The 15,316-nt window shown below is 33.0% G+C and overlaps 1 protein-coding gene across 1 annotated transcript in view; it reads left to right on the top strand.

Moving 5' to 3' along the window:
- TMPRSS15 (transmembrane serine protease 15) overlaps positions 1 to 15,316 on the top strand; it is a 136,969-nt gene that overhangs the window by 25,545 nt on the left and 96,108 nt on the right. The window contains exons 6-7 of the mRNA XM_024239482.3: positions 5,434 to 5,565; positions 12,399 to 12,507. Coding sequence (XP_024095250.3) covers positions 5,434 to 5,565; positions 12,399 to 12,507 — 241 coding nt within the window. The remainder of the gene's footprint in view (positions 1 to 5,433; positions 5,566 to 12,398; positions 12,508 to 15,316) is intronic.

Raw genomic sequence — 15,316 nt, 5'->3', positions numbered from 1 at the left:
TTAATCTAATTCAAAGTCATTAAGGCCCTCTTAGTTGTGTAAAATGTCCTAATAGTAGTACGTAGAATGAATTAGGTAGAAACAGTGTTTTAAATAAAGCCAGAAAGCACTGGACTTAAAAGAAGGTTTTCTCCTTTACTATTCTGAAGACATACCTGTTAAAAGTATAAAGAATTGGCTGAAACATCTGCCCAATTTTCTCTGGACAAAGAAAGAAATGATGAACGAGGGGTCAGAGAGCGTGGGAAAGTATCCCACCCATCTTTTTCTCTCCTGATGAGTGGAGCAGAAATCTTCTTTTCTACATGTAAACTACAGAAATGGGGGGCAGTGTACACTTAGCCCTGTCTTTCACATTTTGTATAATTGATAGTCAAAATAAAGATCAAAAAGTAACATACATTCTCAATCACTAAAAAGACATGGGTAAATTCACACATTACCTAATTTCAACAATCAGTCTATACATATTTGGCAAGCTATCTAGCCTATTTGAACTTTATATTTATTATCTGAAAAGGAGATTAAAATATATTTCTTGGAGAACGATCATGAGAATTGAAAGAGAGATAATACAGATACCACTGTACCGTGGTCAACATGGTGACTGCCACAGAGAAGAAGCGGGAGGAACAATGCCAGTATTATATCCCTACTTTCCTTCCCCCTTCTGAGTTTGATGAAACAGAATCGAACAAAACAACTATTTGGATACTTTATTTAAAAGATTCATAAAAACCCTAAATTTAAAACAAGATTATTATACTGGGTAATGCTTATTTTGATCTGAATTTTATTTCTCCAAAAAAACTTTGTTTCTAAACATTTTCTGTTATCAGAGACTGTATTGGATTACCTTAATCAATTCTCAAAGTATTATTATAAGGTAAGTAGGTGGTGAAATATCATATTCTTTTTCTTTTTAGTGAATCCATGTACTACATAAGTGCCTAGTCATCCTTGCCATTTATTCCTCTCATACGGCAAGATACTATGTATTTATAGAAGGGAACGAGGCAATTAAACATGAAAACCGCATTTTCCAAGCAGTAATTTACTATGAATATGCCTTTCAGGGATGTTAAGTTTGTTTTCATTTTTATATGCTTGGAAGACAGAGTTTGAGAAAAATCAACAGATGCATGCGTCATATACCTGATATTAGTGCTGTTATAAATTCTGCCAAAGAGAATTTTTTGTGATAACGGTAGAAAGTCCATGAGGATTATGCTGTATCATTCAGCTGCTTTTGTTGCCAATTACCTTTAAGTTTTACTAACCCACTTAGTACATTAGAGAAGGACTGGAACTGAGGTGACATTATACAGATTAATTTCTGGAGCGCTACAGAGTGCCTAGAGGGAATGTTTTGGCAATTGCTCCCATGTTTGAGGGATTTCTACACTACAGCTTATGTTCTAGTCCTTTGTCACTTACTGTAACTTACAGCAATAGCTGCAGAAAACAAAAGTTTCACTATCATGGGCTTTCTCAATCTCACAAAAAATGTAATCTTGCTACCATTCCACTATGTGAAAGAGTTTGAGGATTGAAGAAAAAGAATAACTGGTTGATTTAGTGAAAAACATGAAATTGGGCCAAAACAACCTAAGGTAGAATTATGTTCTTCGATTTAATTACTTCAAGACTGAGATGCAGAGATTTTATCTGATACCAAATGTATTGTGACTTTAAGAATTGTTCTTTTTCTGCACTTGAGAAAAGAACATTTATATATTGCTAAGCAACTCTCCTCTAATTTAAGACATTCATTCCTACTCACATGGTATCAAGACTACTAAAGAATCTTTCTACCAATAATTTCATTTGGATTGAAAAGCCATAGTCTTGCTTACAATAAAATTTAAAAAAGAAACTAGATTTGTTCTACACAATAAATGAGAATTTCTGTAAGGTGATATCTATTTTCCAGTATAGCATAGTGAAATAAAATTGGCCTCTAAAGGCAAACATTCATGGATGAAGATTCTGCTTCTCCTATTGAGTAAGCTATCAGGATCTTGAGCTTAATTTGTCTTAACCAGTTTTGGCCACCAAGTACTATTATCCCTTTTCAAATTGTAGGGACGATAAAAATCTATGATTTCCAAACCATGGTTTCAATTTATCATGTTGTATGTAACATCTCTTACAAATTATTTGGAAGGCAAAAAATAATGGATTTTAGTCTTTTTACTCTCCACAATGCCTAGCACAGAGCCTGCTCTCTGTAGGCACAGGAGGTTCCTAATGTCAAATCACTGGAAATTGTTTGGACATTAGATCACTCTGAAATAATCATCTTTGAGTGTATATTGAATTCTTCATGTCACAATACAAATGAATAATTAAAGCCTTCTATTTGCAGAATTCCAAGTAATACTAATCTACTGGTGTGTTTGCATAATATGTCAAAAGTTAGTGTTCTGAAGGTAAAATACCACATAGATTACAGAAAACAAGTGCACTTTTTCCCACTGAGTTAATAATGCCTAATATTAAGGAAATTTGATTAGCTTTTAATAAATGAAACCAATTATTATTCTCTTTGCTTACTTTTCTTTAACTAGAATTGATAAACTCCTTTCCTAAAAATTGTCTGTTGGGAAGCACAATTTGGTACAGACTTCTTAGAAAAAAAGAAATATTAGAACAATAATTAAGTAATGAAATGCAAACCAAGTAATACTCAAGTCAAGAACTCTAGTTTGAGAGTGCAAAACCATTTAAATTAAACTGGCATCTGGCTGGGATATAACAGCTGATGTTTTAACTAATGATTTTTCTTAGAAATTGTAATCATATATATTCATGTAGGAAATGAAAGAGTGAGAGAAGACTCAGTAAAAATACAATTTGACAAAAATTTTAACACTCACTACCATTGTATAAGAATTACATGCATATTTTTCATACTAGTTTTAATATGGGAAACTTCTGTTTCCTCATGGACCAAGTCAGTTGAAGAATGTTTATGAAACAGTCTGGAGAAAGACAGAGTGCAACTTAAAAGAGTACCTAATGTTCCAACTTAAATTCAAAATACTTCAAACTAGACTCAGTTTCTACCCCTAAAATTTGTTCATCTCATAATCACTATTGTGACTAATGGCCATTAGTAACCCAAATGGCCTCTTCAGTAATTCAACTGCCAATTCCTTAGCATCCCATTCCTCACCTCCACTAATGTTGTTCAGAAGCAAATGTAGTCACTGAAGCTCATCAATTTTACCTGTAAAGTAGCAATTGAGTCCATGTCCCATCTCCTCTGCCATTGTGAGAGTTCTAGCCCTCATCTTTCATGTGGACCATTGAAACAGCTTCTCGAGTGGTCTTATTCAAGTGATGTTTCACACGGTCCAACAACTGCCTTTATGAAACATGGACTGGTCATATTGCAGATATATGTAAAATCTTCCAATGTCATCGCCTATTGAAAAATATTTCTAACACTTAACAAAGATAAAAAGGTTCCCTAGAATCTGGTATCAAACTGCCTTCCTACTATGCCTTCCATAAACATCCCACCATCTAGGTTAGTGAGACTCATCTGTTTCTCATACATTGATGTACTCTTGACACATCACTAAATACATTCCATATCTCTCTCCTCCTGGTGCATTTCTAGGTATACATCAACAGCTAATTTAAATATGACCATTTCTGTGAAAATGTCTTTAATTCTTGCCTTAGAAGGAAACTAATTGCTTAAACTTTGATGCTCCCATAGCACTTTTTAAATCTCTCTCTTTAAAATATAATTTGTAAATAAACAAATTCCCCCCCTGAACTTGAAGCTTCATAAAAAGGGAGAGGCTCTGCCTTACTCATTCTTTTATCTCCGTCTCTTAAAATTCCATGACAAAAATGTGTACAAAATAAATACTTGTGGGGTCAATAAATGATTATTCATGAGATCAATCAAGTCCAAGTGGTATCGCTTGCTGGTGTGGTTTTGGGGTCCAATCAAGAGTTCAACAGATACTGAACAGAGATGTGATACATCAGGAAGTGAAGCAACCATGAGAAGCATTAGGACAGCCAAAGTGATATATGTTCCTAGCTGTATCCCAAATTCATCTTCGAAATGCTGAATACTTGGAATTCTATTAGCTACTTGTAAAATAAGACACAGTTTTAAGTACAGTGCTTTATTTGGTTTATGTATTTATAAAGCATGTATGAGATTCTATGAAATATGATGCATTTTCTGGATTAATAACTCAATGGTTAAGGACTTTTGATGAATAGCTCTTAAATATCAACAAATATATGAATTTGAGTTTATTAAATAATATTTTTATTATTATTTATTATTCTCCTACATGGGAGTACTCTGTCATTTGAGAACGGCTTTGATCTTTACTCTGTCCTATAATTTTAGATGTTGGGTGTTCCATGAATTTCCCATTGGTTTATATTCATTTTAATTACAGCCAGTTACAAATGTCTAATTTAGTTGTATGTAGACTCAGCAAAAATCTATAAATGTTTTTAATTAAGAAGTAACTTAGTAGATTCATTGACATGGGCATTTTTACTTTTCCAATTAATTTTATAGAGCAGAAGGAGGAATTTCAGATTTTCATACTTTGAAATCCCAGCAGATGGCAGTACAGTTCTGGCTTTAAGATTAAGAACAACAACCAAAAAGAAAAAAAAGTGCTGATGAGTTAAAGATTTCCAAAACTTTTCACCATCATTGTTATTATATTCAGAGGCAGAAGTATTCAAATTTCCACACTGGCCTAAAAATTTTTTTTAAAGTCTTTATCTTGTAGGCATATAAGAATATGGCTTATTTTCAGAATTGCTCTTGAACTTCCCAAGTTAATTTCTAGAAGTAAAATGTGTTTCTTGGTGCATCTCTAGACTTAAGTTTATGAAAGTGAGGCAAGTGAAGGACAAGGCAGGCTGAGAGGTGTAAATTGTTCGGATCCCCTCCAGAAGATGGCATGAAACCCTGCAGGGGTGTGTTTACAGTGTACCCCCTAAGAATCTCTGACCCAAGGAACAAAGAGATACTGAACAGAAATAGCCGTTAGGTTTCTTCATTGTTCAAAGTCACAATGCACTGGGAATTTTAAGTGCTTATCTTACTTTAAAATGACTTTGGTTGGTAAATGTACTCTACAGAATAGAAACCTTGACTTAAGCCACTATATTTTCAAATAATAAGCTTATGAGTAAATGAAGTGGCTGCTAGATGTTGCAGACAATGTGATAAGCTTTCCAAAATTGCCCCACATGAAATTTCAAAATTTTAAATGCTCTAATTTTACAAATGATTGATTTACAAATGAAATAAATATTCCTATGGCAGTTAAAGAACATACTTATAAGTAAGAACCCCAGTGGCAAAAAGGCCTATTAAATATTTAAACATTGTACATATCGCATCAATTGGAAATTAATTTCAGTTGTTTTTTAAAGGAAATGTCTCAATAGAGTGCCTGCCTGGTTCAAGTCCTTGTACTGATGCTCTAACGTGTATAAAAGCTGATTTATTTTGTGATGGAGAAGTAAACTGTCCAGATGGTTCTGACGAAGACAATAAAATGTGTGGTAAGTTCTCCCCTCTACTCTCTCCCCTTCTGTTTTATCCTCCCTCACTGTAGACACACAAACACACACACACACACACATTCTAATCTCAAATACCTGAAACTACTGAAGAATGAGCGATTTAAATAGCTATTTTTATAATATAATACAAAATCTAAAAATAATTGTATTAATATTTTCCTAAACTTTATAAATAATATTAAACATATTAATTAATTAAACAGAATTCCATTTGATCACTATAGAAAGGAAGATGTGATTAACAATGTCTGTCATAATGTGGGGATGGGTGTTGCTAAATTTTTATCTCTTCTCTATATTAAACTAATCCAAACTATTATTAATTTGACTTCTTTGATAGACATTCTCACTTCTTACTAATGGTTTTCATGTTTTTTCACTATCATATCAGTCTTTTTCTTTCAACATTTTAACAGTACCTAACTCAATGAGCACCATATTAAAATTTTGACTGTTGCTTTTATTTGCCTCTTGTAGTTCTATAAATAATAGAAATAAGATATGAATGAGAACTTAATGTTCTTAAGTAAAACTTCCGTGTTTCATTTGTATATTTTGGCATTTTTTGAGTGTTAATGACAATAACGTTATTTTACCATTATTATTACTATTTGACACTTAAGTAGCAGTTACCATATACCAAGCATGGCTCTAGTTGATTTAAACATATTTACTCTTTGACTTATTTCTTCGTTTCATAGCTGGATTCCACTTAGAAAAGTTTGCTAGAAAGCAGCATCTAAATAGGTAATTTGTTTTTGTGTGTAACACATTTAAGAAGATTTCCACATAGAACTACAGTAGTTCTCCCTTATTAGTGGTTTCCACAGTTTCAACTACCTGCTGTCAACCACAGGGCACAACAGTAAATGGAAAATTCCGGAAATAAACAATGTATAAGTATAAAATTGCACATCATTCTGAGTATTGTTATAATTGTTCTATTTTATTAGTGATTATTGCTGTTAATCTCCTATGGTAGGTGTGTATGTATAGGAAAAAACATAGTAGATATAGGGTTCAGTACTATCCATGGTTCAGGCATCCACTGGAGGTCTTAGAATATATCCCCTGTGGATAAGGGGAGACTGCTGACTTTGGATAAGTCTAACTGATATTTTGTTTTATTTAACAGAAAGTATTAACTGCACATTTTTTGGTATGGCTTATAATCAGTTTTAAAACTGACTATAAATACAGTTAGTGCCCAAAGTGTGTTAAAGACTGTAGTTACTATTTGCTACACTTTTCTATTGTTACACTTTTCTCATCTTGCTTGATAGTAATTAAAGATGAATATTCTAATAACGACCAAAGTTTTAAAAGCCACCTATCCACTTAGTACACATTTTAAGAGCCAGGCAGTTGGTCTGTTTCCCGGTACCGACTCAACGAAAGGCAACTCTACTACAGAGATTTCCACAAAGCAATCCCGATGCAAATGTTCTTGGATAAAATTCAGACCTTTAAAGTTTAACTACATACTTTGAAGTGCACTCAGAACATATTGGAAGAAAGTGCAGGCTACAGAATATTTTTAATCTATTTTATATAACTGAGTTACTCAAAGAAGAAGAAAGCAATGTTCTTGCTTTGCTATGGCTTTCAGGCATTTTCCAAAATCTTTTCAGGGAGAATATGATACAAGTGTGCTATCATGAGGTAACAAAGGTGATGCTGATTTCTGTTTCAAAAATAATAGTGTACATCAACTTAGACACATGACTTTAAGCCAATATAATGATGATCAATATCCTTAAATAGAGGAAAAGGTATAACTACCAAAATATATGAATCAAATAATTGAAAAATGTACTGCACCTATTATTTTGTTATTATGCTCATGGAGTTCATAATTTTCATGATGAACTAATATCAATGCGTATAAAAATGAACTATAGGAATATCATGTAAGTGTGATAATTTGTCCTAAAATAAGTTTTAATGCTATGAGTCATTTTTATGAGCCACTCTAAACTCAGGAGATGAGCCTCAGTATCAGAATGGAAGTAATTATCTAAATTTGCTTTGAAAATATAGTCAAACTGCATTGTTACTTTTTAGTAACATGAAGAGTTTTTGTTTATTGAACCTTAGTAGTGACCAGCCTTTCATGTAACTAACTCTCTCAAGCTTGCACACCGTCACTTTCCATTTTCTTGATTCTCTTTTTATTTTTTGTTTAAAATAAGTATTGTATCTATTTTGGTAAATAAATTTGAATTATTTGTGGGATAATCTTGTTTAAATCAATCAATAAATCTATTTTTATCCAGAGAGAATTTAAGAGTACAAGTTGCTTTATTCATTTTAAGTTGCTTCATTCATTGATTATGGTGAGCCCACAAGCCTAAGGACTTTCAGCACCAGCTCAAACTTCCAGCAGCATTATTTCTACCTGAAAGCTGCTGTCCATCAATCTATATTCACAGAAAATTTTATAAAACTAATTTAAGAGAATTTTTCCAATATGAAGTTTACCTTTACTCTCTCTCTCTTATTGATTTATTTACTTTTTTGCTCCAGCTGTGAGCTCTAATTCTGGTTTGTGTTATTGATAGAGTCATATTAACATTATCTTCCTCGTGCAACTTCCTCTTTTAGTCTTTAGTTATTTAGGTTTGCACACTTACAGCTGACTATAGCTGAAACAAGATTTCTTTAAATTGTCTTCGTCTTCTGATTAGAATTACATCAGCAGGAAAGTTCACTTTTTAGCTGACCTATGAAAAGGAAAGATGCTGATTCACAGTCTTTAAGCCAATGCTTAACTCTTTGCAAGTTGGCAAGTGTTCTCATAGTTTGCATGCCTCACGTGTGGCTTGGTGGGTGAGCATAGATCATGTTTGATTTATATATCCTGGAGATTTGAATGCCATGAGCAAAGACACAATTAATGAATATTCAGCCAGCAGAGGGAGTTCTTCGTGGGTCCTAAGTGCATACCCTTATGTGTTCCATGCTATTACAGGCAACATTTCTGATAGTGCAATCGAATGGCTGCTATGATTTGACAGACTCATTTATCTTCTACTTAAATTTTTTTTTTCTGATGCTACACTAGAAAGCACTGCACAGTCTAGTAAGTCATAATCCTAAACACCCAGCCATCCTACTCATCCACAACTGGGTCATATATTTTTTCCTGAAAACCTATCCTGCTTCATTCATGGTCATTTGTACTATCAGGTTCTCCAGAAACATCCTGAAATTAAATGAAAAAAAATGTATAAGAAAGTGCCTTACACAAGCCTCTATCTTGAAAAGATAATATTTTGGCATTCTGAGCGTTGCTATTAGAAATAATTCAATACTACTGTAATTTTATTTTAAATATATTTAGGAATATTCTCTATATTTGCCTGAATGCAGGAATTGACTAGAGCCTCGTTAGAGCAGAATTTGACCTGTGGAGTATCCATTCCCACTAAAACTTAGTAACATGATAGAATACTGGACAGGAAAACTGATCATATTCTTTAGGACAGGCTAAATACTATGATAAACAATCTTAACAATAACAGTTTATTTATCACCTATATCACGGTGCAAGAAAGATGGCAAAGGGCTGTGCTCTAGGCATTCAGGATGCCTGCTCCTTACTTGCCACTCTCTCTGCCCCCAGAGTCCTCTACTGGATCCTTCACAACCAGCTGACTGACAAAGGAAGAATGTTACAGATATGTTCAGAAACCATATTTGGAAATAGACACAGTGACTTTTACAATCGTTTATTGGCCAACTCAGTCACATGACCTTATCTGACTCCAAGGGATTTGGGGAAGTGTAGTTTAATCATGTGCTCAGGAAAGAACTGAAACAGGGTTTGTCAAACATAGAACCACCTTTGAAACTAGACACAAAACACGGCTTTCTGGAAATTATGACTCACACTGTGCAGCGCAAAGCTGTTGATACCTTTCCCAAAAAAATGCATAGTGAACAGATGGGAACGGTGACTAAAATTTTATCAGCTTTACAAACAGGTTTTTACAAATTCTTAAAGGGATCTTGTTTTGTTCCCTTTCTCTCTCTCTCTCTGTCTCTTTTGCATCCTCCTGTTTGTTCTGGAATATTATTGCAAATGTGATCTGTATTCTAACTTTAAGAACATTGAAAAAGATGCAAATCTTTAAAAAATTTTCTGTTTCTTCTTTTATTTATGCTTTCCCCCCTGCTTTTCAGTTCAAAGAGTGGGTGATGTCATTGCGATAGTGATAGATGTATATATATATATTGTGATATTAGGCAATATACCACAGTATGCTCTAGAATAAGGCTGCCTTGCTTTAAATTGTTGCTTGTAAGCTAGGAGGCCTTATGGTTGTTATTTAACCCATAGGTGCCTCAGTTTCCCCCATAACGTCATAGAGTTGTTATGCAAATTACATTCATACATATATAATAACTTTAGAAAATGACTGGCACATAGTAAACACTCTATAAATGTTGGCAGTTATATTTTAGCACTGATAAGACTGAGAACCCTACCTCATTGCTTCCTAAGTATTGTAACTCAAATATAAACTTTACAATAGCAGTAGACTTTACTACACTGTCTACAATCTTTGAGTCCATGTTATTTGTCGACAAACTGTGATTTAAAAGCTTTATATATCACATAAAATGCAAGCAAATACCATTTTTGTTTTTATGGTCTTTGAATCTAAGGCATTAATTGCCCTACTTGTTTGTCATGGTTTACAGTGGAAAAGAGAGTTGAAAGTGAGAAAAGAGATATGATTTTACAACTAGAAAATTATTTAGCAAGTCATTAAAAAGTCACATATTTTACTATTTATCTTCAAAGAATGACAAATTAGCCTTAATTTTCTTTGTTTGTTGCAGTAATTATTATGCATAAGGCAATTCAGTTAACTCAACAAACCACTATTTTTCTTTCTTTCCTGTGGTCTGTGCTGGATTGTTCAGAATTTAATTCTTGCTTCTTGACTTATTATCTTTTCTTTTCTTATTTTTGTTCTTTTTTTCTTTTCTTTTTTTCTTCTTGGAATCAGGTTACCAAATTATAAGCTAATGAATTAATTCCTAGGCCATTGTTTTTAAGCAGACTTTGAATAATAAACAAGTTACCAAAGTAAATTTTTATGCACTTGAAAATATATATATACCAAAAAAATAGCAAAAACCCAATAAACACATGAAATTTTTATCAAGATTTCTATTTGCTATCTAATTTTTAAAGTATTGATTTTTATATACATAAAATATTTTGTCATAAAATAGCTTGTATTATGTAATTTGATAGAATCACTTCATAATTTTACGATGAGCTTTTCATAGCTCGGTTTAGAATTAGCTTATTCTAAACACTCAGATTCCAAAAACAGCAAATTAATTTTGACATATTACTTTGATTTTTCTAACCTCCATTAATGTTTCTCCGTATGAAGAATTTTTAATCTACGCAGAGAAAAAGACACATTGTAAGGGTCATAATTTTAGAATATTGTGTCAACATAACCAAGTAACTAACGAGAAGGAAAATAATGTAAGAAAGACTAAAAGTTGTGAAAATCAAGGTGGATTTTTGCATATGCTATACATAGCAAGTGTATGAAAAAAACAAAAATCTCTAAGTTATGGCTCCTGGTTCATGCCTCCAAGAAGACTTTAATCTAGTTGGAATCTATTCAGATATAAATTAAAGGCAACTAATAATGCATGACATTAAGGAGAAGTTCATGAAATAAATCTACTATGAAAACTAAAAGAGGAAAATGAGTAGTTATGGAAAGCAAAAGGCTTAATCAGGAGTATTGAATGAAAATATAGAAAATATTGAACTAGTTATCTCCCAAAGGAGCAAGAGTAATGAACTTTAAAAGACGGACTAACAGATTTGTTGGATGGAATTCTGTACAGGCCACTAGTACTATCATTTTCCTGGCCTTATTCTAATCTTTTTCAAGAAAACATAGCACTTTGTACATATATTTGAAATTCACCTAGCTCCAATTTAATTATAAAAATAAGACAAAAAATCACTAGTTATTTGTCTGAACTGGAGTTTTCAATTCAGATATATTTATTTCCTTGCAAATATGGAAGAATACACTTAAAGTGCAGCTTAGGGAAGTGTGTTTAGAAAGACAATGCTTTTGGGCCTGGCGCAGTGGCTCACGCCTGTAATCCCAGCACTTTGGGGGTCTTAGGAGTGCAGATCACCTGAGGTCAGGAGGTCGAGACCAGCCTGGCCAACATGGTGAAACCCCGTCTCTACTAAAAATACAAAAATTATCCGGGTGTGGTGATGGGCGCCTGTAATCCCAGCTACTCAGGAGGCTGGGGCAGGAGAATCACTTGAGCACAGGAGGCAGTGAGCTGAGATCGCGCCGTTGCATTCCAGCACACGCAACAAGAGCGAAACTCCATCTCAAAAAAAAAGAAGGAAAAGAAAGAAACAAGAGAAAGAAAGAGAGAGAGAGAGAAGAAAGGAAAGAAGGAAGGAAAAAGAGACAAAGAGAGAGAAAGAGAAAGAGAGAGAGAGGAAGGAAGGAAGGAAGGAGGGAAGGAGGGAAGGAGGGAGGGAAGGAGGGAGGGAGGGAAGGAAGGGAAAAGGAAGGAGAAAGAAAGAGAGAGAAAGAGAATTTTTCTAAAATATTTCACGATAGGATGTGTATGAGTATTTGAACATGGCTAATAGGTTTCAAACATGAAATCTTACTATCATTTCAGTTTTATAAAATAGCCTTGTACAGATTCTGCCATGAATATTCTGTGAAATGTTTTGCAGCCAATTTGAATCCCAAGATTGTTTTTGTCTAACATTAATTGGCATCGTTTTGCAGCCACAGTTTGTGATGGAAGATTTTTGTTAACTGGATCATCTGGGTCTTTCCAGGCTACTCATTATCCAAAACCTTCTGAAACAAGTGTTGTCTGCCAGTGGATCATACGGTAAAACAAGATCTTATATTTTCTGTTCTTAAGTCATAAAGTGTTTTTCTGATGCAACGTCTTATTGCTTTCAGTAGTTTTTTAAAGAATCATTGTTTTCATTAACTATGAAGCAAAAACCTCCCAACTGAAAAACTGTACGAAAAACTATACTATCATTTTTAACCTTTTAAAAAGGTATTCTGTGCTATGAACACTACTGTCTAATAAGTGGGGTCATCTCATTGGGTTCTGAAGCAAGTTTATTTTTCTGTGGTGGACAGGCGAACACCTGGCCGTTATTTTCATGTGCGGCCAGGCAAACAACATACATGTATGGCTGTGTATCATGAGAAGTAGAATTTCACATCATCTGCATTTGTCTATAAAATATTTTATCCCTCATTTTGCCACTTACCATGTAGAAATCTCTAAAGGTGTGATTCGGTTACAGCAGATTAAGAGCAGGGAACAGCCTCTATATGTGTCTTTCTTGCTGTATCTTGAAAGACATTTGGATCAGTCCATGTGTATTTCACCTCCACATTCTTAATTCAATTAACCAATCCAATCATGATGATAATCAAAATAATTAGGCTGCTGATAGCTGATCTACCTTAATGTTTCCCTAAGCATTTTCATAGACAAGCAACACCTTAAGTTCCTTCTGGATATTCCAAGGATAAAAAGAATTTGTACTCACACAAATATAAGAGGTCCTGAAATAAACTTATTAAAACTCTTAAAAGTAGGACTCCTTATAGCCTTAAATATGTTAACATGCAATGTAAGTCTCCAGTGAAAACTTTCTTGTTGAAATACTGAATATTTCCCCAACAGAGCATGCAGAATAAGTGCTCCATAGAATTCACTATGGAAAATTATATTCTAATTAGTTCATTTCTATTAATAGCTAGATGGGATTATGGTTTACCTGTCTGACCTATAGTATAATTTTAATCATTGTGATGATTATATTATATTGATGATGATTGATATTGATGATTATATTGATGATATATTATATTGATATATAATAGCTGATTAAAGAAAGTTAAAAGTCAGAGCCTCAGGTTCTTGCCAAACAGTATGAAATGGCCCCATAACTAATCACCCAGGTAGACATATCCCAGAGAGGAGATGTGAGAAAAAGATTGTTCTATACACACTTACTTGGCATTGTTCAAGGAAAGAAGAATATCCCTTTATTTTTTATTTCGATTTGGAGTGCAGCCCCTTGCAAGATATGTAATATAACTAAAAACACAATTTCCTTTGTTTCCTGCTCTAGATCACATGCTATTGGTGTGTCAAAAATGAGACTATGAATTAAAAATGGCAGTTCTAAGTAATTCTTGCCAATTGAAAAATTAACCAAGTTGGAAAATATTGTTTTCACCCTACATTTGTATGTGTCTATATATCTATATAAAGTATTTTTCTGATGCAGAAACACACACACACACGTAATCACTTCAAACTTAAAAGAAGCATTTATAAATGTCTATTAGCATTGTTCATTAGGAAAATAAAATATTAATTCTAGTACTTATTTAAAATGTCAGTAGAAAGCTGTAGAAAATCTTAAATATCTTTCACTGAAAATGGAAAGAATATATAAATGTAACTAATCTACATAATTGGGTATACAACTATTTTTTATGCAATCTTTGAAATTTTATTAATACCAAATAAAAACAATTTAATTGTTAAGTTCACTTCTTAATAAAGACAGGTCACATTTAGAGGGTTTATGAGCAGAACACACAATAAACTTTTGCTGTAATGATAATGTCCTTTATGCAAAAATTATCCTATATTAATTAAAAATTGTATGGTCCTATTGTTTTTAGTTTCTTTCCATTACTTAATTTTTGAAACTATTTTAAGAAATCTATGATTGATAAATGGATTATTTTAAAAACCTGAAGAACCTAAGATGTTACCCCAAAACAGTGTACTTCATGCTAAAATTATGATTTAATTAATCACACAAATAATCTATTTTTTCTCAAAGCTGATTATTATATTAGTTATGCATTGTACCAAATAGTTGTTTTCTTTCCCAATAGTGACCAGATGGGACTAAAGACAATAATTTTTCTATAAGGTTCAAGATCAATAAAATATAGATGAAATGTTTAAGATGCAATTAAACTATATTTGGGGCAGGGCCAGCTCATCTTTTGAATTACATTAAAACCGCAGTTAGCATACAGCCAATAGTTAAGAATATAGTTATTGGAGACAGTTCGTGTGGGTTCAAATCTAACTTCTTCAGATTGAGATCTTCAGATAAAGATCTTCACACATCATCAGATCAAGATGTGTGATCTCAGGCAAATGAGTAAACCTCTTTGACTCGAAATTTCTGTGTCTGTAGAATTCCACATCTCTAAATACTATGGTCAAAGAAGTCATTATTAAATATGATAATGAATGTAAAGTGCTTAGCCACATATTAAATGCTCAATAAAAGTGGTCTATAAAAATATTAACTACTGACACAATAATGCAAAGTGTATAAATTAAATTTAAGGAAATTTAATTTAATCCCTTCAAAAAATCAGAAGGTGATTGAAATATCTAATATTATAACAACATCTGATTATGTTCTCCAATTAATCTTACTTTTATAAATCCCTGTGGTTTTATTGGAAGTGAGTTGAATTTTCTGAATCAGAAGAAAGTGGAAAATCGTCTGCACTTTTTTGTCTTTTCTACCTCCAAATATCTATTTTGGAAAAGCAGAGGTCCTCTGAAAGCAAAGCATCCTACGGAGCTCCTCATGCATGCGTTCCTTAGATTGACAGCTTGAAAACATCAGATG

The sequence above is a fragment of the Pongo abelii genome, chromosome 22 (genome assembly GCF_028885655.2).
Source record: "Pongo abelii isolate AG06213 chromosome 22, NHGRI_mPonAbe1-v2.0_pri, whole genome shotgun sequence".
Taxonomy (NCBI): Eukaryota; Metazoa; Chordata; class Mammalia; order Primates; family Hominidae; genus Pongo; species Pongo abelii.
This window is presented reverse-complemented; position numbering and strand designations above follow the sequence as displayed.